Source organism: Camelina sativa, chromosome 17, assembly GCF_000633955.1.
Source record: "Camelina sativa cultivar DH55 chromosome 17, Cs, whole genome shotgun sequence".
NCBI lineage: Eukaryota > Viridiplantae > Streptophyta > Magnoliopsida > Brassicales > Brassicaceae > Camelina > Camelina sativa.
The window spans coordinates 2,237,259-2,261,243 of NC_025701.1; the positions used below are offsets into that span (position 1 = coordinate 2,237,259).

Here is a 23,985-nt window from a genome sequence, read left to right on the forward strand (position 1 = left end):
TACTTATACACTTAAATTATATCATTGCTTCACAAGGTTGGTCCCAAGTTTATGCTGTTTGCTCCTTTCCAGATTCCAAGCACCGGCGCTGAAGAAACCAAGTCTGATCTAGCAGCAGCAGACATGGTCACATTTTTTGGCGATTTTAACTATAGGCTGTTTGGTATATCCTATGATGAAGCAAGAGACTTCATTTCACAGCGATCCTTTGATTGGCTCAGAGAAAGAGACCAACTTAGAGCAGAGATGAAACTTGGAAAAGTCTTCCAAGGAATGCGTGAGGCATTAATCACTTTCCCTCCCACGTACAAATTCGAAAGGAATCGCTCAGGCCTAGGAGGTGATAATGGATTTGAAATATAGATACATTAACAGATGAATATGAAAAAAACTGGAACAGTCTTATTCTGTTTGGTTCCATAAAAACCTAAACTTTCTGTGCTGTGTACTCTCCAGGATATGATTCAGGTGAGAAAAAGCGAATTCCTGCATGGTGTGACAGAGTTATATATAGAGATACTCAATCCAGCCCATTCTCAGAGAGCAATTTGCAATGCCCTGTAGTCTCATCGGTTATAATGTATGGTATCATGACGAGCTTTATGATGTTTCTCTCTTTTTCCTGTATCTTCAATTTGTTTTGCACATTCTAACATTTCTACCTGCCTGTTTCAACAGGTATGAAGCTTGCATGGATGTTACTGAGAGCGATCACAAACCCGTGCGCTGCAAATTTCATGCGACTATAGCTCACGTTGATAAATCTGTGCGGAGACAGGAGCTGGGGAAAATAGTAAGGTCTAATGAGAAGATACTATCCATTTTCGAAGATTTAAGATTGGTTCCAGAAACTACTGTGAGCACCAACAACATTGTTCTTCAGAGTCAGGACACAGTCATCCTAACAATCACAAACACTTCAACCACGAGCAAAGCCATTTTTAACATTCTATGCGCCGGACAAGCTATAGTTAAGGATGATGGAGAAGATTCTGACTATAATCCACGAGGCTCCTTTGGTCTGCCACGCTGGCTTGAGGTATTAACTTCTCTTTCGACGCCAAATAAAAAGTTTATGTAGTATTCAAGATTTAGTGATATACAAGAATTTTGTTCTTTTAGGTTTCGCCTGCAGCCGGGATAATACATCCGGAAGGATCCGTGGACGTGAAAGTTCATCACGAAGATTTTCACTCATTGGAGGAACATGTTGACGGCATCCCACAGAATTGGTGGTGCGAAGATACTCGAGATAAAGAAGCAATCCTGATGGTGAACATTCGAGGAAGCTGTTCAACTACATTGACAAGCCACTCTATCAAAGTCCGTCACTGCTTCTCAGCCAGAGTATGCCTCCTTGAGAACAGACCCACAAACCTAACAAAGAACTTAGGCGGTTCACGTCGTTACCCAACAGATATTACCCGTAATGGAAGCACTAGACCAAAAACTGAAGACTCGGTTAAACGAGGTAAAAGCCGGTGATGAGCTCTTGTAACATTGACAGTTTTAACTAGAACTTAGAGCAGAGGAACAACAAAGTCATCACAAAATATGCATCATCAGGTGAAGAAGAATTGGTTTCATTTATTCTTTGATTCTTTAGGAAATCCGTTGTGTGAAAAAATTGTAGATTTGCTTCGAGACTGTTCCTCAAAGGTAGTAGCATGTATTCAACTTTTGTACCTCCTCACTTGAATCAAAACGGTTCACAGGTACGTGATCCGCGTATACATTTGTTACTCTCTTACATTAAACTGTCCATTCCTGAGATTTTAGTCTCAGAGTGCATACATTCTCTTGTTGAATTCACTATTGAGAATCTCTGACTCTGAAGGCATATGAGACAATGAGAAAGATTTCGATTTGCTTCTCTCTTTCCTTAAGCTTTTCAGTTTAGATTCCTCAATCCTATGCATGACCACACAGTAGCACATTGCACCTATCGTTGTTAGCATAATCGTCCCGCCTATAATCGTTGCACAAATCGCCAGCCAAATGTCCTCCTTACCCACAACGATAAATGAAAGAGAAACAAATGCAATGGATATGAACAAACAGGCCAACCACATGAGCTTGTTGATCACAAACACAAGCTTCTTCTTTGCCTTTTGCTCAATCACCACAACCGAAGTCTGCACCACAACAACAGCCAAAGATATGAACAGTGCCAAGCTGTCGAATATGAAGAAGACTAAAAACGGGGCTTTGTTGGCTATGCGGGCTTCTCCTAACGACAACGGTCCCTTTGTTCTTTCTTCTTCATATTGCCCAGGTATGGTGAAGATTGCTGCAAATGCAACTGTTGCAATTAGGACAGCCACAACGGTTGCTGAGTTTATAGCATTATTTAAACCGCTTATGTGAAGCTTCTTCAGTCTCTTTGCGATTCTCTGAACCCTGACACCCGTTTGGCGAGACTGTTGGAGCTGAGACTGTACCTCGTGTTTAATGTCGCTGACTGTTTGCTTAAGTTGTTTAGCCGGGTTTTGAGGCTTCCCAAGATCTTTAGCTGTTGCAGCTCCTGCTTCCTTCAGAACCGACACAAGCTCTGAGTTTCCAGTCTTTTCAGCTATATCAAGTGCGGTATCTCCAGCCTTATTCATAGCATTGAGGTCAATTCCATCAAATAATACCAAACATCGAACTATCTGCAAGTAAAGACAATAAGCACTTTCATTAGTATTCTCATTCAGACTTTGAAACTCGGGGGAAAGCAAATGATATTTGATACCTTAGTACGGCCTTTGTTTGTGGCAACGTGCAATGGCATATTCCCTTTGTTATTCTCAACACTCAAAACCGCGGGGTCAGGTTTCACCAACTCAAGGACAATCCCTTCGTTTTGACCTTTGACAGCCATGTGAAGTGCTGTTTGTCCCTTTTTATCGGTTCTAAACCCAATACTTGCATCATTACCTATCAATGACTTAACCACTTCTCTGTGCCCCATCCGCGCTGCAGAATGAAGTGCGGTCTTACCATTGTTCTTAGCTATCTTAGCTAAATGAGGATTCGTCTTTAAAAGAAGATTCACAACATCAATGTGTCCTTGTGTAGCAGCCGTGTGCAATGCAGTAGTACACGATGAATCCGTCGTCATAGCCAGATTTGGAAATGTCTCCAACAGTTTCTTCAACGCCTCTGCAAAAGACAGCACACATTCAAAGATTCATCTAAAAGAAAGTGTACAATATAAACAAGTTCTTGGGCTATTATCAAATATCCAAAGTTTCCTTTACCAAGATGGTCTTGCTTTGCTGCTACATGGAAAGGATCAAAACCGTTTCTAGCTGCAATTGATGCGGTATCAAGATCCATATGTTTCAACATCTCTTCAACAACTAACGAATACCCGTTTTCTGCTGCAGTGTACAGAGGAGTCTCTCCTTCCAGATTCTGCTTTGACAACAACAACTTCAAATCTTGGATACTGTTACAATCTCTAATCAATTCCATAACCTTTCCCAAATTCCCTGTTCGAGCGGCAATGTGAAGAGGAGAATCTCCTCTTTTACCAGGTGACGACTCATTCTTCTTCTTCCTCTCACTACCACTACCACCATTCATGAAACTTAACTGTCTCTCCATTATAATCCGGAAGCTTTTCTGCTTCTCAACGAACCCACGGAAGCTTCCCTGCCTCTCCATTGCCTTGTCTTGTTTCTCCAAAGCTCCTCTCCCTTTGATTCCATGTTTCTCTACATTCCCAGCTTGGAAACTAACTTGCTTCTCCAAAGGTCTTCCCTTTCTCGCTTGATTCTCTGAACCAACGCGCCTGAGACTCTGATGTTCCTCCATGGAACTACCTCGAAAACTCTCTTGCTTCTCCATTACAGTAGTCAAAGAACTCATCTCCGTCTCCTTTAGATTCGTACTACTAAGTAAGTATCTAAATCAAATTACACAAAGATCTTGAAGTAGAGTTTTTCTTTTCCCCCAAAATCTAAAGATCCCAACTTTGATCGAAGCACTGGTTGGATCCCAGCTCTAAAGATTCACAATCACACGGATGTGACGAGAGGAGACAAAAAAAAGGTTGCAGCTGATTTAAGTTGAGTGAAGTATCATTGCATCTGACAGACCAAACAGAGCTTGAGTTATGGAAAAGGGTTTGTGAATCTCAAGGCTTTTTTTGTACGCACACATGTTTGATTCTTAGTCCTAAGCCGTTGAGTGACAGCATCTTCAGCTGTTCCTTTTTATTTTTCTTTATCATATTCGTTAAATTTCCAGAATCTATGATATTTTATTAAATTTCTCTATTTTCATTTTTTTTTATAGTGATTTCTCTATTTTTCATTTTTCCTCATCTTTCTTCTAGATTTGTCTTATATTTTTTGCTTTCCAGATCTTAGCTCTGTGCTGACAAAAAAAAAAAAAAAAAAAATTAAAAAGTGATTGTGACGAGGTAAACTTTTCCACTTTATTAGTTATGAAAATGATATTTTATTAATGAAAACAATATTATATTTTTGTAGATCATAGGTTGTTACAGAAAACTATTTAAAAAATCAATTTTCTAATAACATTTTACCGTTTCATCTCACACAAAATGAATTTACACACCAAGAAATATTTGATATTATCGGTTTAGACAACTAGTAGGTTGAATGACACCAAGATTTTTCCCGATAGCATTGAAACAATAAGAAGTAGCAGGTGTTCCTTTGTTGTAAGTAAGTTTAATGTCTTGTAATGTGATTCCTGTACATGGATTGCTCTTGCTGCATGCCAGCTTCATCGCTTGCTGTGTCGCCGACGTTCCTTGTATGTTTTTATACGTCACTCCACTTATCTTCACCCCCGAATGCTAATACATACATAAACATAAAAATATATTTAGTTATTGGACGACTAATTAAGTCGATATTACATATTGGATTAGTTTAATTTGATCAAAAATATGATATTTGGATATGTACCTCGGTAGGGCAACCTAGGTTGGAGGGACAATAGTTTTGGTCGATTATGATTGGGTTTTGGACGTTCTTCATAATTAGGTTTTGGAAGAAGACGTTTCTAACGAATCCCGTACTCGGCCTCGCCCATGACTTTATCCTCACGCCGTTTTGTGTTCCGGTGAATACTGCACTCGAGAGTGTCACGTTCTCTACTCCGTCTTCGTTTAACTGCTTCGCCAAGCTCCCAATGCTGCCAATCGTCACATAATCATATGAGTATGACCGCTAAGTGTGCATCACTTGCTTATTTTTTATTTGGAAATTCATAATTTCTTACAAGTACGTAATTATATATATGTACATAATTTATATTCATTAGATCATTCTAAGAAATTAGACGGTGTGTGTATTACCTAACCCCGTGACCTGGACCACAAGCAAGTTTGGAAATGAGGAAGTTGCGGGTACCAGGGCCGATAGCAACACAATCGTCTCCGGTCTGAACGGTGCTTCCGGTTAATGTAACTCCGGTAGAGAATTGAACGGTGAAGCCGTCGGTGTTTGGGCTGTTTCCGGGAGCCACTAGCCTGATGTTACGGACGGCCACATTCGTGCAACCGTTGAGGGTCATATGGCTGACCTGGCTGTTCATCGATTTCACTCCACTTATGATCACGTCTTTTGCCGCGTTGAACGATATTGACTACAGTTATGCATCAAAGATTTTAATTATGAGATTGGTTTGCCGGTTAGTTTATATTTTTTATATAAGTATATGAAAAAGCCTAATCAAGTTTGATATACAATAGATTAAGTTAATTCAAAGCAAGAAATTATTGTAATTCGAAGTGCCATAGGTTAATAAATAAGATTATAACAATTTCATTTTACTTTGGCCAAAGAATCTATTACCCTGTCCAAAAGGACCAAAACTCATTATTCAAAAATGGTTCCTGTATATTTTACAAATTAAATTCCCTAAGTTGGCATACGTAAAATAAATGTTTTAACTTATCAACTTCATGTTTTTAGATATCGAAAGTAAACAATTGGAAGATGTATTTGCATTATGGTGCTAATTGCGCTTATGTATAATTGTTAGAATGTTGTGTTTAGAGATAGAGAAGGATATGTACCCTAACACCGGGAGGACAATTCTGACCAGATTTACGGCAAGACCAGAACCCATCACCTCGAGCGTCGAAAGTCCCACCGACCAGTGAGAATCTGCTAACCTTGTTGAAGAGAATCCAGTAACCGGAATTGCCAAAGGCCCAGTAATTTGTGGGAGCAACGACTGTTCCGGTCACTTGAAACTTGAGTTTGCTCTTGCATGGCCCTCCAAACGTTATTTGCTTCAACAGAAATGTCCCCATGGGGACCACCACCGTAGCTGAAGCTGCCGAGCCACAAGCCCCTTGCCATGCTTTGAGGAAAGCTGCGGTGGAATCGGTGACTCCGTCCGGCTTGGCCCCGAAGCTTACTACGTTGAAAACGTTGGAGGCGCTGCTCGAGACATCGATGAAGGTGAGGAGTGTGAAGAGCAGAGGAAATATTATAGATGGTTTTGCCATTTTTTAATATGTGAATATGAGTTTGTGTTTGTGTTTGTGCTTGAATTAATTTGATGCATGGCATATATATAGAGAAAGAGCAATTAATAATTGGTTCGTTATCGGAGTCTATGGTACAATTAAGTACATGTGCTATCTATATGATAAGAGGGTGTGATTATTTTATGATAGATAAAAGAGTTTACATTTTCAAATCATTAGCTGCAGACATGATTGATACATAATTTTTAGGAGCAACGGTCGTTGTATTAACGATGACATTTTTGCACATTATCAGTTTCCCATATAATATGGGTCATATGTATGTGGTATGTATTTATATTTCATATGCTAGGTACGTCCGTAGTAAATAAATACGTGGAAACTTACTCAGCTATCCATTAGAACAAAAAAACTGTATATAAGATGAAAGTTATAGAGAATGAACAATATTTTTTAAGAAAAACGATCAATTTTACACAAATTAATGCTCTAAATAAAAGAAACTCAACCAAAAACCCTAAAAATTCTTAGTAAAATAGGAATTCTTTGAAAACGTAAAAAGGTAATATCTATGCTAATCCTGTATATATTGCTGTATTACAAATTTTCACGAAGGTAGAATGATCATGGAATGCATCATTACAACGATAATATATATAATCCATAAAAAAAAAAAAAAAAGAGTTCTCGTCTGCCATTACTTTGCATCTTAATACCAAATTTCTGTTTTAAGATAATCAGGAAACTTTTACAATACATATTTTTTAATTGAAGTCCAATAAAAATATATACCAGATCATGGACCCGATTGGTAACGACTGTTATTTGTGGTTGTAGAGACTTTGAATGTGAAAATTTGGCTGTATAAAATTTAGCTGTAGAGACTTTGGCTGTAGATACTTTCACTGTAAGAATCTGATTGTTAAAAAACAAACTTTTAAAACTGTGACTGTAATTTTATTAAAAACAAAATTATAAGAAAATACAAAGGTGATGATAAAAATAATAAATTTGTGAAGAGAAGTAGATATCAAAAAAAAGAGAAAAAAATACTGATAATTAATCTATAAAAAAGGTTTGTATAAAAATATATATAATTATATAGAGTTTTTAATTATGATGGAGAAAGAAAAAAAAGTTTTTTAAATTTGTTGGTTTTTAAAAGTTTTACAGCGTCATTTTGAACATTAAAAAAAGAAGAGAAATAAACAAGGAAAAAATTTAAGTGGCTGTAAAAACTTTAAAAAATAAAAAAATCATTAAAACTTGATTAGCAAATAAAATGCTTTTAGGACTTTTAAATGATTTTAAAGTTTTAAAAGTCTTCACCAATCAGGCCATATCTTGCAATATTACTCGTACCGTACGTATATGCACATCATCACGGTTAATGTGGTTACTAAGCCATTTATACTTTTTTTTTTGTTCTCTTTCTTTAAGCGACTATATATAAAATACCTTTCTATTATGAAATAGAATTGCAAATCTAAGGTAAAAGAAGTGACCCATATAAGTATAGATGATGACATCACCACAAATTTATATGGTAGGACATGTGATCAACTAGCAGTTGACCCCAAAAAAAAAAGACAGGTGATAATTAACTAGGTCACATTATTGAAACCAACCCAATCATATATATTCGTTAATCATTCTGGTAAGAATTACAGAAAGTCAATATCTATATATGGTTAGCTTAGTTTGTTGACATTTTGAATTCAACGTAACAACCATTGGGTATACTATTCGTTCTTGCGCCGCTCTCGCTGAATTAATTTTTATCCATGACATTTATTTTATTGTTTTGTTTATTGGAGTAGTTGTTGTGTGTTTATCTACAGAATGGAAAAAGAGGTTAAACCAGGGAAGAGACAACAGTCGAACCGAGAATCTGCTAGAAGGTCGAGACTGAGGAAGATGAAGGGTCGGATGAGAGTTAAGAGAATAAAAAAGGTTGGAGCTGATATTAGTAGAGCAATGATGCATGTAGTAGTACTATCGCTGCATCTTTAGAAACCTAACAAAGTTTTGATTTATGGAAAAAGGCTTTGTGAATCTGAAGGCTCTTTGTGCGCACTAAGTAGCAGTCATCCCATTTGTTTTCTTTATTTATTTAGTTAAATTTCCAAAATCTATATATTTGATTACTATGTCAATTATATGCAATTTGATTACTAAGTAGCAGTCATCCCATTTGTTTTTCTTCAGTTTCCTCTAGATTTGTCTTATATTTTGCTCTTTAAAGCAAAAAAAAAAAAAAGGTGTAATGTGATTGGGACAGGTCAAAGTCTTCCACTTTCTTCGTTGCTGAAAACAGTATGTTATTGATGAAGAAAATAACTAAATAATTTGTAATGTTACATATCATTGTGATCATATATTGTTACAGAAACAAGTATTTTTGGTATTCTGAATTTCTGATCAAACCGGTTGGTATCCAAAATTATTTGGACCATCGTTCAAATTAATCTTATAATCGTTACAAAAACAACGGTTAAAAGATGAATGCTAAAATCCCCTAATAACTTAGATTTTACCATATCATCTTTCACCAAATAAATGTACACTAAGATATTTTATATTATCGGTTTAGACAACTAGTAGGTTGGATAACACCGAGACTTTTCCCAGCAGCATTGAAACAGTAGGAAGTAGCTGGAGCTCCTTTGTTGTAAGTAAGCTTAATGTCTTGTAATGTGATCCCTGTGCACGGATTGCTCTTGCTACACACTAGCTTCATTGCTTGCTGTGTCGCCGACGTCCCTTGTATGTTCTTATACGTCACTCCACTTATCTTCACCCCCGAATGCTAATACATTCATAAACATATATAGTTATTAGACCAAGTTGATTTACATATTGGATTAGTCTGATAAAAAAAAGATGATATAGATATACCTCAGTAGGGCAACCTTGGTGAGAAGGACAATAGTTTTGGTCAATTATGATAGGGTTTTGAACGTTCTTCATGATTAGGTTTTGGAAGAAGACGTTTCTAACGTATCCAGTGCTAGGCCTCGCCCACGACTTTATCCTCACGCCGTTTTGTGTTCCCGTAAATACGGAACTCGATAGAGTCACGTTTTCTACCCCGTCTTCTTTCAAATCCTTCGCCAAGCTCCCGATACTGCGAGTCATCACATAATCATATAGTTATATGAGCAATCTACTTACTGCTAGTTTTAAGTTGGAAATTCATGATTCCTCAGAGTTAATAATATATATATATATATATATATATATATATATATGTGTGTAATTTATCCATTAATCATTCTAAGAAATTAAAGGGTGTATATACCTAACCCCGTGACCTGGGCCACAAGCAAGTTTGGTGATGAGGAAATTGCGGGTACCAGGGCCGATAGCAACACAATCGTCTCCGGTCTGAACGGTGCTTCCGGTGAATGTTACTCCGGTGGAGAATTGAACGTGGAAACCGTCGGTGTTTGGGCTGTTTCCCGGAGCCACTAGTTTGACGTTACGGACGACCACATTGGTGCAACCATTAAGGGTCATATGGGTGACCTGGCTGTTCATGGATTTCACTCCACTTATGATCACGTCTTTTGCCGAGTTGAAAGATATTGACTATAATAATGCATCAAAGAATTTATAAGTACGTATATGAGGTAGTCAACTAAAGTTTGATCGATCATACATAATAATTAAAAGAAGGAATATCATAATTCGTAGTGCCACATATAAATAAGATAATAACAATTTTATTTTATTTCGATTAAATAATGAACAATCCACAACCTTATTATTATTATGAAACTTACTATATATAGTTTCTATTAAAAATAAAATTAAAATTCTAAAGTCACGACAGAAGAGATCAGAACATACCCTAACACCGGGAGGACAATTCTGACCAGATTTCCGGCAAGACCAGAACCCATTAGCTCGAGCGTCGAAAGTCCCGCCGACAAGTGACATTTTGCTGACCTTGTTGAAGAGAATCCAGTAACCGGAGTTGCCAAAGGCCCTGTAATCTGCCGGAGCAACGACGGTTCCGGACACTTGAAATGTGATTTTACTCTTGCATGGCCCTCCAAACGTTATTGCCTTCAAAAGAAATGTCCCCTTCGGAACTACTACCGTGGCTGAAGCTGCCGAGCCACAAGCCCCTTGCCATGCTTTGAGGAATGCTGCGGTGGAATCGGTGACTCCGTCTGGTTTGGCTCCGAAACTAACTACGTTGAAAACGTTGGAGGCACTGCTCGATACATTGATTAAGGTGGTCACAAGTGTGAAGAGAAGTGGAAATGTTATAGCAGGTTTTGTCATTTTTTTTTATGTGAGATTGAGTTTATGTTTGAATTGATTTTGATGCATCAAACCATTGGTATATATAGAGAGGGCATGATTGGTTCGTTATCGAGTCTATGGAACAATTTAAGTACATGTGCTATACTGCTATCTATATGATAAGAGTTTCTGAATTTAACATTTCCAATCATTAGGTGCTCACATGGTTGATATAGAACTTTTTTAGTAGCAACGGTCGTTGATTCAAAGATGACATTATGTTGCACATTATGAATTAAATTAGCCATATACATGTGTAAACCCTTTCCCTTTTAAATAAACGGCCATCATACCGTTAGTTATGAATTGTGAAATAAGTACGTAGTACTATAGATATATTATATATATGACGAGATCACACACATAATATATATATAGTTATATACAGTATATATCACATGACGACATGCATGTGATAAACTAGCTGTTGACCCCAAAAAGAGACATGTGATTAACCATATATAGCTCACACATTATTGAAACTAACTCAATGATATCGTTAATCATTCTAAATAGAATTATAGAAAGTCAATATATGTATGAGCTCCATTTTTTTTATTTATCTTATATTTTCCAAGTTATTTTTATTCATCTTATAGTCATTTTGTTTTGACAAGCTGTTGAAGAAAAAAAAAAAAAAAAAGATTATGTTGGGGAGATTATGTTGTGAAGCGAATTCAAGCGTTGTGAAACGACAAACACAATTAACTTTCCCAACCAAACATTCCGATTTGGGCGATGGTTTTAACCATTGTTGCAAAAATGGTCTTTAATCTAAAATTAATTCAGATAAATTTCAACAAGTTCATTGAATGCTTAGAAGATTCGGATAATATATGTTTGAACTTTGAAGTAAAAAACTACAATAAAATAAACTTTAATGAATGGCATGTGACATGTGAGTGGTGGAGAGAGAGAAGAGGCGGAGCAGTTGACGGAGAAAGAGACGCCGGAGCTCTCGGATTATCTAAGCTACAACAATGTTAAAATAGTAACTTTATTTTTTCTTCTTTCAAATATGACAAAAACAAACATAAATACATTTTGCATAATACATAATGCTCTGTTTTCTACACGTCATCACGCACCAAAAAAGTCTTGTTCTTGGGTTGGCTTCATGTGTGTAATGTGAACCTAAACCTTCAAATATGAAAGTTTCTTGATGTAGGTTAAAGGACTCTTGGGGCATCATTTACATTATGTGGTGGCTCTTCTCTGCAAAATCCGTAAAGAGGAGAGTTATATTTTATCAAGTTGTCAGGCAAAATAAAACACTGTAAAATCTTTCCATGTTCCTATTTTAATTGTTAGTAGATCAAGAACCCTGGACATTGTCCCCACTACCATGTTTTCAACTTCATGGATTAATGTTAGAAGATCACACCTAACCAGGTCTAACTTAGAAATACAAGGGTGATTAGTCAGTAACCAAAAATTTGAATGGGCATAAGACTAGACGGCTATTAACGCAAATTCATGGCAGGTATGATATGAACGATCCAAAAGAAGAAATAAAACTAGTTTAAGCTCTCTTACATCTTCATTGAGAAGAGTCCTCCGTGAGCATTTAGAACACGATGTACCATGAGATTGGAAGTTGGCTCAACAAACACATACCTACGATTAAGAACCAGGAGTAAACAAACATGTGAGAAGCTTTTGTGTGATCAGAACTTTCAAGTCTTGTAAGCGATTGCAAACTGGACTGCAAACAGAAGTCAAGCAAGAAAGAACTTTAAAAAGTACGCACCCTTGGATGTTATTTCAATTGCATCAGCATCACTTCTCTTTCAGCAAATGACAAATCAGTAAGAATTAATGTGAACCTGCCGAATCCTCACACATAAGGAAACAAAGAAGAACGTTCAGCGACGAGTTCACAGATACTCTTGTCAAGATGAAGTTGCGTTGGCAGAGAAGTAAACTCCTCATGAAGTCCTGTCGGTAGCTGCGCACAATTAACAGGGTCATCTGCTAACAGATTGATCAGAAGCTTTTACTCTCTGTGGTGTTTCATATGCAGAACCCCTTCAGCCTTTTACAATCTAAAGAGCTCCTTAACGACCTGATGCTTCTAAGACTTGGAAGGAGGCATCATGTCTCCTTCAAAACCACATTCATTCACACTAAGATTAACCTTTTGAGTTCTAACCGACCACCAGCTAATTGGCTTCCCTTAGTTCCTCATCCACAAGGTAACTCTCTATTATATCATCAATAGGATCTACAATTGTATCTGGCCTACTTCCCTTGTATTTTGTATCACTGAAAAAGTCAAGAATTTCTTTATCCGCAGCCAACCCTTCTCTTCTCATTTGGTCAAAAACTTCTCTCGCTTCCACAAATTTCTTCCTCTTCAAGAATCCTTTAATGAGAGCGGTATATGTGCTGACAGAGACACTAAATCCCTTCTCGTTCATTTTCTGAAATAAAAACCATGCTTCCTTCATGTTCCTAGCCTTGCAATGGCCTTTAACTAAATTCTCATACGTCTTACCATCAGGTCCTACCTCCCGGGAACACATGTCCTTATAAATTGTAGTTGCTGCCTTCAGGTTATTTCTAATGCAATATTGCTTCATGAGAGAATTATATGTGGTTGCATTAGGCGCTATACCTTTTGCCAACATCCAATTTAGAAGCTTCTCACCATCTTCTAACATCCCATGCAAACAAAAGCCATTCATTAGGACGTTAAATGTGACAATAGTAGGTTGAAGCCCTTTCCCGAGCATCTCTTTCAAAATCTCTTGAGCTTTATCCATCTCCCCTGCTTTACAGTAGGCATCCATCAAGGTTGTATAAGTTACAGCGTCTGCATTAAGACCCACAGCTTCAAATTCTCCAACAAGTTTAACTGCCTCCTCAAAACTACCTGACTTACATAGACCATTGACAATGGAATTATAAGTAAAAATATTTGGCTGAAGACCTATTTTCCACATTTCATGAAGAAGGTCATTCGCTGAATCTAAGTCCCCTTCCTTACAGATCCCATCAATTAATGTGGTGTATGTAACGACATTCGGGGAGCACCCAGCCTGAATCATGTGATTGTGGACCCTAAAAGCATCTTTCATCTGCCCTGCTTTGCAGTATCCATTTATAAGTTCGGTAAAAGTAACGCTATCCGGCTCTAAACCCCTGCAAAGCATTTCATGGAAAAGTTTACCAGCCTCCACCATGTCGCCAATCTGACAAAACCCTGATATCATAGCAGTATATGTCAAAACATCTGGTCTAATATCCAGAGAGTGCATCTCATAAAAAAACTTCGACGCAGCCCGAATATTCCCTCGCTTACAGAAACCATCAATAAGAGTTGTATACACTACTGTGTCAGGAAGTATACCCTGCTCTATCATCTCTCGAAATGCCTCCTCTGCTTCGGCTAGCTTACAAATCTTGCAAAGCAAATCAATTATGCAACCATAAGTATAAGAATTTGGCTTCAGCCCTTTCTGTTTCATTTCTGCAATGAGCTTCCAAACCTTATCAAGTTCCCCAAATCTACAATATCCATTTATCACTGTACTGTAACTGATTACATCAGGGGTGTAGCCCTTCAGCTCCATAAGCAGGAGCAGATGGTGAGCTTCGTTTATTCTCCCGAGTTGACAAATACAATGAATAACAATGTTATAAGAAGAAACATTCCAACAAACACCCACTTCCGGAAACTCCCTGAATACTATGATGGCTGTTGTAGCATTACTGCAGTCTTTCGAAAGACGGCCAAGGTATACATTGCAAGAATCAACAGAGAGAACCAATCCGTAATTCAACATCTTCTCAAAGACCTTTCTCGCTTCACGGAGCATTCCATATTCAACTAGTACTTGAAAGAACACATCAAACACACGAGGATCCGAACCCCAGTCCTTGTAAGTGTATACTAAAAGATCAAAAAAATGTACAAAGGAATCAGTAACATTCAACTTCGGTCTCTCCCAAAAACTACTAATGAGAGACTGAGCCACTTTAAGATCCTTCGATGCCACAGCCAAATGAACGACAATACAAAGGGATTCAAGGTTGGAGTCTCTACGAGAGCGAGCCCAATCAAAGAAATCAAGAACCAGCTTGTAATCACTCTTAATCTTCAACAAAACCCAAATCAAATGATCAGTCTTGAACTTGCATTCATAAGGCTTTAAACTCCGCCTCAGAGGCTCAACACGACGAAGCTTAATCACATTGGTGATTTGGTGAACCAATTCAGTGTCTCTTACTGAAGCTTTCTTTGGTGAGTAATCAGGAAAAGGTCTAGTATCGGTTAAAGTTGAGGAACTGATGAGTCCACGAGACCCAAGTGAAGAGAGCTGAATGAAATTTCTGAAGCTAGAAAGAGTACCTCTCTTCATCACAGGCCAATGAATGGCTGCTTCATCGCTTCATCACAAAGCACCCAAGTACTCGCCGCGAACTAAACAGAGTCTTCAGGAGAACAATCATTCGCTCGATTCGAGATTAAAAGAAAAAAACCCTAGAATCTCTGCGCCGGAACTTGACCCGCACAAAGCGGGTGATTGGGTATTAACGAGCGTTAACGATACGAATTGCAACGAGAAATATCAGAACTTGGTCACTCTCACCCAGAAGATAAACTTTGTTCTTTCTCTCTCTCTCTTCAGTGAAACTTGGAAAGGGCACGGCGTGCCATTGAAGACGATGATCGAATTTGGGAACGGTCATTTAGATGAATAAAACGGTGCGTTTTGGAAACTAAACCACTTAAAGCCCATTAAGAAGAGCAGTTAGGCCCATATTGAACAACTTGGGTTTAATAGTGTATTTGAATATTTATTAGAATGATGACGTCAACAAGTTAATATAAATGCAATTATACATCTGGGTATAGTACTTGAACACAATATAATGAATGCATTGCCATTTGCAATAGAAAAATTACTTAATTTCAAATTCAACAAAACTTAGAAACAAATTCATTGATGCTCTTATCAGAGCTACCTCCTTCAGAAACAGCCTCTCTAGCCAGCACTTTCCATTTCTCACCATTCTTTCTAATTTCTTTCCCTTTCTCTCCCTCCATAACTTCTCCAACACGTCTCACAATCTCTTCTCTTCTCACGAACCCATTAACGTCTGCTTTAACCCTAACTCCAACTTTCCACACATCCTCCATGAACTTAGCATTTGTGGGTTGATCTGCCCAATGTGGCATACCAATCATTGGAACTCCAAAACTCAGTCCCTCTAACATCGAGTTCCATCCACAATGTGTCAAGAAACAACCGACCGATTCATGTGTTAGAACGTCAAGCTGAGGACTCCAGCTTACAATCAGTCCTTTCTCACCGGTTTCCTCCACATAGTTTCTTGGAAGTTTGTTTTTCTCTGTCTCTCTCACAACCCACAAAAAGAAATGTCCGCTCTGTCTCAGACCCTCCGCGAGTTCCATCATTTGATCTTCTTTTAAAACCACCAAGCTTCCAAGTGATACATAAACAACTGAACTAGGCTGCTTCGAGTTTAGCCACTCGACGCATTCAGCTACATTTGCATCGAAGAGGCTGAATCCGTAGTTTTTGTCTGAAGACAGTCGCTTGTCTAAGTACATTGATGGAACAGTTGGTCCTATGTTTAAAACTGGCCACAAGCTTTGGACCCATTTCAACAACTGAAAGCAAAGAGGAAAGAATATAATTAATAAACTATAATCACATATGTATGTATATAAGGACGTTAGAATAGAACAGAAATTATGCCAATTAGTATCACAAAATTTCTTAAAAAATAAAAACATAAATGGATATATTTTTGGTACCTTTTCTTCCAATTTACCGAAAGTGTTGCACAAAATTATATCAACTCGATCAATATTTGAGAGCTGATCGATCACAACCCTTAGTAAATTCGGGTAAGAGGACGATTCACAGAGGAAAGACGGCAAATCATTCATATTCAGCATCGGGAACGAAGGGAATGATGCTAACGCAGAGTGACCATACTTTGTAGAGGGTACAGAGAACGAGCCCTTAGTTACGTGATAGTAAATAGTTGAGACAAGCCAAGGCTGCGTGAAAAACACGGCACCCCTCAAACCATAACTATGAGCTACATCAAGAAGCCAAGACATGGTGGAGTCGTACACAAGGGCTCTAGGAGGATTTCCCGACAAATTCATGTCTTCAATCAACTTCGGTAAGCGGGTTTTGATGCTGGTTTGTACTCTTTCCATGATATCATCGAGGTCTTGTGATCGTTTCTCGCCTTCTTGGAAACCATTGGAGATGGGGACAACAGTGATCGAGTCGTGCTCTGTTTTGTATGGCGGAGAGGGTTTGTCGGAGACGATGATAAGAGTGATCTTAAGACCTTTTGAGGCTAAGCGTTTGCAGAACTGTGACATTGGAGTTATGTGGCCTTGTGCTGGGAAAGGCAAGACGATAACATGAGATCCTTCTCTCATTTTTTGTTTATTTTTGTGTCTTTAATTATTACTTACTCTAGTTTGATGTGTGGGTGCGTCTCTGTGCGTATATATATGATTGGATTAGAGGACGACTTTGATTTTACTACGTCTCTCTCTGTTGAGGAAATTTCCTGTGTACATTCCAAAAAAAAAGGTCAAAAAGATTTCGTGGCGACCAAGATTTGTGGAACAAGAGGTCGTTGATAAAATGACCTTTGACTGGACTTAAGGTTGTCACATTCAAGCAGAAAGGCTTTAAAGAAGAATTTTCAAATCATGCAAAACTTCTTTAAGAAAAAGGCTTTAAGGAAAGTTTATGACCGTTAGGCTTTTTAAGAAAACGGAAATTTGTTTTAATTCCTTTTGCTTTTTACATAATTTGGACGCACAAAAGGAAAATCCTTTAATTTATCATTTAAAGAGAAAAGGAAATAACAAATCTCTTATTAATAATACTTAGGAACATAAAATAAAAACAAAACAAACATGATTTTTAACCTAACTGAAAACTGAAACTCTTTTCCTCAACTCCGTTAGATAGACAGAGAGATACTCGAAACAGAGGAGCTTCGTCAAAATTGGAGACGGCTCATGTGAGTATGCCTGCTTTTCTTCTTTCTTGTACAATTGGTATGCAATTTGCAAATAGAAAGTCCCCATTGGCATCTGGAACTTGGACTAGGGACTTGTAAATTACTTAATTTCAATCTTTCCTATCAAAACATTGAAACAAACTCATCGATGCTCTTATCAGAGCTACCTCCTTCAGAAACAGCCTCTTGAGCTAACACTTTCCATTTCTCAGCATTTTTTCTAATCTCTTTCCCTTTCTCCCCTTCCATTACTTCACCCACACGTCTCACAATCTCTTCTCTTCTCACTAACCCATCACCTTCTGCTTTAACCCTAACCCCAACCTTCCACACATCCTCCATAAACTTTGCATTTGTGGGCTGATCTGTCCAATGTGGCATACCAATCATCGGAACTCCCAAACTCAATCCCTCTGACATCGAGTTCCATCCACAGTGTGTCAAGAAACAACCGATGGATCTATGTGCAAGTACTTCAAGCTGAGGGCTCCAGCTCACGATTAGTCCCTTCTCACCTATTTCCTCTACAAAGTTTCTTGGGATTTTGTCCGTCTCTGTCTCTCTCACAACCCACAAAAAGAAACGTCCGGTCTGTTTTAGACCCGCAGCGAGTTCCATCATTTGATCTTCTTTTAGAATCACCAAACTTCCGAATGATACGTAGACAACAGAATTAGGCTGCTTTGAGTTTAGCCACTCGATGCATTCAGTGACTTTTGCATTGAAGAGGCTAAATCCGTAATTTTTGTCTTCAGACAGTCGTTTGTCTAAATACATCGATGGAACCATTGGTCCAATATTCAAGACTGGCCACAAGCTTTGGACCCATTTCAATACCTACGAGCAACAAAAATACAAATCAAGATCAAATTAACCATAAATTATGGTCCATAATCACATGAATAACTAAGCGATATCAAATTAACCATACTCACACAGATAAAAATAAGCGATATACATGATCAATAGTAGTTTAAAAACTATAATTTAGGATATATAATTTCCTCAAAATACGTATAAACATGTTCCTTCTATATAAATGGATATATTCTGTGTACCTTTTCTTCCAATTTATCGAAAGTGTTGCACAACAAAATGTCGACTCGATCAATGTTGGAGAGCTGATCGACCACAATCCTTAGTATATTAGGGTAAGAGGACGATTCGCAGAGGAAAGACGGCAAATCATTCGCACTCAGCATCGGGAACGACGGGAAAGATGCTAACGTAGAGTGACCATACTTTGTTGGCGGTACAGAGAATGAACCATTGAAAACATGGTAGTAAATAGCTGTTACAAGCCAAGGTTGCGTGAAAAAGACGGCACCCCTCAAACCATAATTATGGGCTACATCAAGAAGCCATGGCATGGTGGAGTCGTACACCAGAGCACTAGGAGAATTTCCAGACAGTTTCATGTCTTCAATCAACTTCGGTAAGCTGTTTTTGATGCTGGTTTCTACTCTTTCCATGTAATCATCGAGGTCTTCTAAAGGCTTTTCGCCGTCTTGGAAGCCATTGGGGATAGGGAAGACAGTGATTGAGTCGTGTTCTGTTTTGTATGGAGGCGTGGGCTTGTCGGAGACGAGGACAAGAGTGAGCTGAAGACCTTTTGAAGCTAAGCGTTTGCACAACTGGGACATTGGAGTTATGTGTCCTTGGCCTGGGAAAGGCAGAACGATAACATGAGATCCCTCTCCCATTTTCTCTTTTAAGTTTTGTTCTTACTGACTCTAGTTTTTTGGTGTACGGCTGTTGTAGATGTGTGTAGATATATATTATCGGATTAGATGACGACTTTGATTTTAATACGTCTTTCGTGGGGTAGGACTACAATCCAAAAGGGTCGAGGTTCCGTGGCGACCAAGATGTGTGGACCAGAGACCGAGGTCGAAGATATATAAATGCAACCCACCAATACATGTTATCATAATTGTTTTAGTTTATTGTTAGCATGTGACATAAATTATTATATAACTCGCAACATATATGTGCGTCAGTACGTGTTTATCAAGAAAGAAACAGAACATATAGATTAGATTCTTTTTGTCATCTTCCAGGAGAGAGCTGGAGTAGAGGACACTGCAGCATCTTTCACCTGTGTATTACTGTTGATGTCACTGCTTATGCAATCCGGATCCAAATTGTAAACCATTGATAGTTAAAGCTTAATATAACTGCTTCAATAAATTTTGTTAGGGTTTAATAGCTTAACCGAGAGTTTTTTTTTTTATATGAAGATTTAACTGATAGCTGCTTGTATGTTTTTGTTTGTAATTTTAAACGTGAATAACATTATTGCTTGATAAGATTTACCTTTTAACATTTATAAACTTCAAAATGACATTATGATAAAAAGAATGAAAAAAAAAAACTAGCAATTTTATATTTTCTGTTAAATTCGTCGCCAATTTTTTTTGTTTTTCTTTTATCACACACAAATGAGAGAAAACGTAAACAAACGTAATGAAAAGACTTCACGTTGCTATCGTTTCAACGCCGTCCCACTTGGAAACCTAATCTGTCCACGTGGTGTTCTCGTATTGGCCATTCGCAATTCTCCGGAGCACATGTATGCAAGAAATAAAAATCAAATTTAGCTGTCCGAGTTACTTTTTTTTTTTTACTTTTACGTTTAATTCCACTGGGAAACCCGTGATAAAATTGGTTAAAATCATAAATCATAGTCAAAACAGAAAAATATTTCTGAAATTATGAAACCAGTGAACTATTTGTATAAAAACTGCTAACTGAAAACCAGTGAAATTTTCTTTGAAACTTGTTCATTCAGATTCTTGTAACTTAACTCATTGCTGCCAATATAGTCACTGCAATACCAACTATTACGGTCTAATATCATAAATCTAATTTATGAAATTGAACGCTTTTTTTCTGACTCAACTGGTTAATTATTTAGTTCATTCTATCAGTTTTCAAGTTCTTAACCTATATAGTTAATAAAGGTTAATAAAGATAAAAAAAAAAAAAAAAAAAAAGTTAATAAAGGATGACTCGACCCTTATTTGTATCATATTACATGGTCGGTGTTATTTTTTCACCGGCTAGTCGGTAAGATAATGTTAAACCGGCAGAGAGACATACAAAATCTGGTGACAAGGATTCACGAACTTTACTTCTTTAGTGCAATTCAAGATCAGACATAGTATAGTATATAATAATTGTCTTTCGATGCTATATTCTCCCTGAAATCATTCTAACTTAATTCCAATTCCAACACGTTTGTGGCCTTCATTAAAGAGGCAAAAAAATTGTTCATTCTCAAACGACGACGTTTTAGTGTTGACGTTTTGAGTAGTATGCAAATTTGCTACTACTACTTTTCTCGTGACCTTTGGATTTCCTCTCTCTGTATTGTGTGATTTTACTACGAAACCAACCCACTTGGCACCAAAGGAAGGTTGGTTCTTTTCGCTTCTAATTTTTGTTTCTTTTTCCTTTTAGCGTTGAGTTCGTGAATCCAAAATCAATGGTGGTTGTAATTTGTGAACTTTTAAACTAATCAGATACTGTATCTAAGAGATGATTCTTCTTCCGAGAATTGGGTAAAATCTCAGAATTCTGAGTTTCTGGGTAAGAATGATTCTCAAGCAATAATTGTTAAACAACAATGATCAAGGCTTAATGATTCTGTTTCTCTTCGTTTTCGCGTCGTTCCAGTTTCTGGTTTTGGTTTATTTCTCTCAGTGACTGTGAAAGTGTGAATCTTGCCGTATCATTCATGTTTTGATCTGTTTTTAGTGAGTAACCTGGATGTTTTTGTTCTTCGTACTAGTTTTACCTCTTGGTCTTTATAATCTCTGTATGACTGCCTCTGTATTTCTCATTGAGGTTCATGTCTAATCAAGCTTATTGGAATACAAAGACAGAGTTTTGGAATCAAAATCGGATTTTTAGTTCATTCCTGTTCAGGTCCATGTTTGCTGTTTTTGAATCCAAAGTTGTTACTTACTTTGCGTTCGATGATTTGGTTCAGTAGGGAACTTAAGTCTTGGTTAGAGGAAATTTGAAGAGAAATTTGAGATTGACTCTTCACTCTGATACATAACTCATGGTTGCTTTTTGCAATATGATCTCAACAGATTGAAGAACCGGTAACCTGTTGTGAGTTCGCGGGTTTTGGTGGTCTGATGGCTTGTTCTGATGGTACATTCACGCGAGTGTTTGATATAGGAGTAGAAGGAGAAGAGTCTTTCTATGCTCCTGGTGATGATATCTTCACTCAACCACTAACGATGTCTATTACCAAGAACATTCCAAAACCTCCCCCTCTTCCTTGTTTTACCTTCCAGCGTTTTCAAGCTTCCAGAAGGACACCTTCAAGCTTATCCCGCCTTGTTGTACCCAAAGAAGCAGTAGAAACTTGGGACAAGCTTTTCAAGGAAGGATTTGGATCAGATACCTATGTTGAAATCGATAACAAATCTCGGTTTCTAGCTCATTCAAGTGTCTTGGTGAGTTCTAGTTGAGATATTACTCTGTTTTAGCTCATGGGAATATATGATAACTCAATGGGGTCTTTGGCCTCATTTTTAGGGCTTACTGATGATGATATATTACAAGGTTTTGTCTTCTCCAGGCTGCAGCCTCACCCGTTATGGCGAAACTTTTGAACAAATCAAGGGATAAAAATGGGAAAACATACCTCAAAATCTTCGGAGTGCCTTATGAAGCAGTTTACATGTTCATTCGGTTTCTATACTCTTCCTGGTATGTTTCTATGTGTTCAAATGGAAATTGCTTTCATTATGCTAGTTTCTCCTTTGAAGCATGTCTAATATTAAAACCTGCAGCTACGAGGAGGAAGAAATGAAGAAGTTTGTGCTCCACTTATTGGTTCTGTCACACTGCTACTCTATACCATCTCTTAAAAGAGTTTGTATAGAGGTTCTCGATAATGGATGGGTTAACAAGGAGAATGTGATCGATGTGCTTCAATTGGCGCGGAACTGCGATGCGACTAGGATTTGCTTTGTATGTTTCTCAATGGTCATCAAAGACTTCAAATCTGTATCATCAACAGAGGGATGGAAAGTGATGAAACGAGCTAATCCTCTGCTTGAACAAGAGCTCGTTGAGGCAGTCATTGAAGCAGACACTCGGAAACAAGAGAGAAGGAGAAAACTTGAAGACAGAAAAGTGTATCTGCAGCTTTATGAAGCCATGGAAGCTCTTGTTCACATATGTAGTGAAGGTTGTGGGACAATTGGACCTCGCGATAAGGCTCTTAAAGGAAGCCAAACCGTGTGTAAGTTCCCGGCGTGTAAAGGGATTGAAGGTGCACTCAGACATTTCTTGGGATGCAAGTCTAGGGCTTCATGTCCTCATTGCAAAAGGATGTGGCAGCTTCTTCAGCTTCACTCTTGTATCTGTGGGGATTCAGATTCTTGCAAAGTCCCTCTCTGCTGGTACAGACTGTAATAAGTGTCATTCCACATTACAGACAACTACAGTTTTCAGATACAGATTGTAATCATTTTCTTTTAACTTGTAGGAATTTCAAGGTGAAAATGAAGAAGCTTAGCAAGAAAGAAGAATCTACATGGCGATTGCTTGTAGAGAACATTATTACGGCGAAGAACAGTCTCGGGCCGTTCTCTTTACCTTCACGTCCTTCTGTTTTGAGATAAGAAGGTTTTAGTGTAGTATAGCCACAAAAAGAAACGTATATATGCAGTGTAAAGTGTATATTGCATACGGCGCACATTAGAGGTCTTGAACGAACATTGTCTATACCATGTCTGTTATAATACAACATGCCGAATCGTGATCCGTGACAGTAATGTCAAGAAGTTCTTGCATCATTGTACACATCTTATGTATATTTATATGTTAGATATTCAAATCTATAATATTATTGGTCGTAAACGACTTTATTTAGAGACAAACAAAGAAGATATTGAAGATATACATTAATGTTTTATTCATATGATGCTCGTAATGACTAAACATATTTCAAGTTGAGTTATCTACTGAAAATATATACTCCTAATAATCAACCTTCTTACAATTAAGAGTATTATAGTTTTTTTTGTAAGGATGATAAATTAATTGATCTAATACGGCGGGTCTCTCGTTGACTTTTGATGGTCATTTGACTTTGCATAGTCACCAAGAGCAAGTAGCTAATATAAATCACTTTGGTCTTAAAGACTTTACCTCCA

General features: G+C 37.7%; 8 protein-coding genes across 11 annotated transcripts in view; 2 read left to right on the forward strand and 6 right to left on the reverse strand.

The window, feature by feature from the left end:
• The window catches only part of LOC104754713 (type I inositol polyphosphate 5-phosphatase 13-like), a 6,097-nt gene extending 4,302 nt beyond the window's left edge, over positions 1 to 1,795 (forward strand). Inside the window, exons 7-10 of one of the 2 annotated variants that reach the window (XM_010476970.2) lie at positions 37 to 340; positions 457 to 580; positions 679 to 1,039; positions 1,123 to 1,795. In XM_010476970.2, the coding sequence (XP_010475272.1) occupies positions 37 to 340; positions 457 to 580; positions 679 to 1,039; positions 1,123 to 1,485 (1,152 nt within the window). In that variant the 3' untranslated portion in view covers positions 1,486 to 1,795. The remainder of the gene's footprint in view (positions 1 to 36; positions 341 to 456; positions 581 to 678; positions 1,040 to 1,122) is intronic. The other variant, XM_010476969.2, reaches the window with a different exon arrangement.
• Positions 1,650 to 4,216, reverse strand: LOC104754712 (ankyrin repeat-containing protein At5g02620-like). The gene is made up of 3 exons (XM_010476967.2): positions 3,243 to 4,216; positions 2,735 to 3,144; positions 1,650 to 2,651 (listed from the first exon to the last, which is right to left on the reverse strand). Exons 1-3 carry the CDS (start codon positions 3,853 to 3,855, stop codon positions 1,782 to 1,784), a joined length of 1,893 nt encoding a protein of 630 aa, XP_010475269.1. The 5' UTR covers positions 3,856 to 4,216; the 3' UTR covers positions 1,650 to 1,781.
• On the reverse strand, positions 4,540 to 6,499 carry LOC104754715 (polygalacturonase-like). Its single transcript, XM_010476973.1, has 4 exons — positions 6,041 to 6,499; positions 5,318 to 5,607; positions 4,926 to 5,154; positions 4,540 to 4,813 (listed from the first exon to the last, which is right to left on the reverse strand). The coding sequence occupies exons 1-4, from the start codon at positions 6,476 to 6,478 to the stop codon at positions 4,586 to 4,588; spliced, it is 1,185 nt and encodes a 394-aa protein (XP_010475275.1). The 5' UTR covers positions 6,479 to 6,499; the 3' UTR covers positions 4,540 to 4,585.
• Positions 8,920 to 10,753, reverse strand: LOC104754714 (polygalacturonase-like). The gene is made up of 4 exons (XM_010476971.2): positions 10,313 to 10,753; positions 9,762 to 10,051; positions 9,359 to 9,587; positions 8,920 to 9,269 (listed from the first exon to the last, which is right to left on the reverse strand). Exons 1-4 carry the CDS (start codon positions 10,751 to 10,753, stop codon positions 9,042 to 9,044), a joined length of 1,188 nt encoding a protein of 395 aa, XP_010475273.1. The 3' UTR covers positions 8,920 to 9,041.
• Positions 11,637 to 15,448, reverse strand: LOC104754716 (pentatricopeptide repeat-containing protein At1g05670, mitochondrial). Its single transcript, XM_010476974.2, is given in 4 exon segments — positions 11,637 to 11,989; positions 12,311 to 12,391; positions 12,525 to 15,140; positions 15,143 to 15,448. Coding segments are annotated over 2 exon segments (2,226 nt in total). The 5' UTR covers positions 15,165 to 15,448; the 3' UTR covers positions 11,637 to 11,989; positions 12,311 to 12,391; positions 12,525 to 12,936.
• LOC104754718 (UDP-glycosyltransferase 74E2) lies at positions 15,557 to 17,803 on the reverse strand. Of its 2 annotated transcripts, XM_010476977.2 has the most exons (4): positions 17,714 to 17,803; positions 17,244 to 17,341; positions 16,563 to 17,167; positions 15,557 to 16,415 (listed from the first exon to the last, which is right to left on the reverse strand). In XM_010476977.2, the coding sequence occupies exons 3-4, from the start codon at positions 17,145 to 17,147 to the stop codon at positions 15,699 to 15,701; spliced, it is 1,302 nt and encodes a 433-aa protein (XP_010475279.1). In that variant the 5' UTR covers positions 17,148 to 17,167; positions 17,244 to 17,341; positions 17,714 to 17,803; the 3' UTR covers positions 15,557 to 15,698. The 2 variants fall into 2 exon arrangements, with proteins under 2 accessions (XP_010475279.1, XP_010475278.1); XM_010476976.1 differs by lacking the exons at positions 17,244 to 17,341; positions 17,714 to 17,803 and having other exon boundaries at positions 16,563 to 17,237.
• Positions 17,540 to 19,574, reverse strand: LOC104754717 (UDP-glycosyltransferase 74E2). Its single transcript, XM_010476975.2, has 2 exons — positions 18,862 to 19,574; positions 17,540 to 18,640 (listed from the first exon to the last, which is right to left on the reverse strand). Exons 1-2 carry the CDS (start codon positions 19,504 to 19,506, stop codon positions 17,927 to 17,929), a joined length of 1,359 nt encoding a protein of 452 aa, XP_010475277.1. The 5' UTR covers positions 19,507 to 19,574; the 3' UTR covers positions 17,540 to 17,926.
• On the forward strand, positions 21,065 to 23,692 carry LOC104754719 (BTB/POZ and TAZ domain-containing protein 3). Of its 2 annotated transcripts, XM_010476980.1 has the most exons (6): positions 21,066 to 21,221; positions 21,328 to 21,394; positions 21,904 to 22,275; positions 22,401 to 22,531; positions 22,615 to 23,229; positions 23,316 to 23,692. In XM_010476980.1, the coding sequence occupies exons 3-6, from the start codon at positions 21,952 to 21,954 to the stop codon at positions 23,449 to 23,451; spliced, it is 1,206 nt and encodes a 401-aa protein (XP_010475282.1). In that variant the 5' UTR covers positions 21,066 to 21,221; positions 21,328 to 21,394; positions 21,904 to 21,951; the 3' UTR covers positions 23,452 to 23,692. The 2 variants fall into 2 exon arrangements, with proteins under 2 accessions (XP_010475281.1, XP_010475282.1); XM_010476979.1 differs by lacking the exon at positions 21,328 to 21,394 and having other exon boundaries at positions 21,065 to 21,221.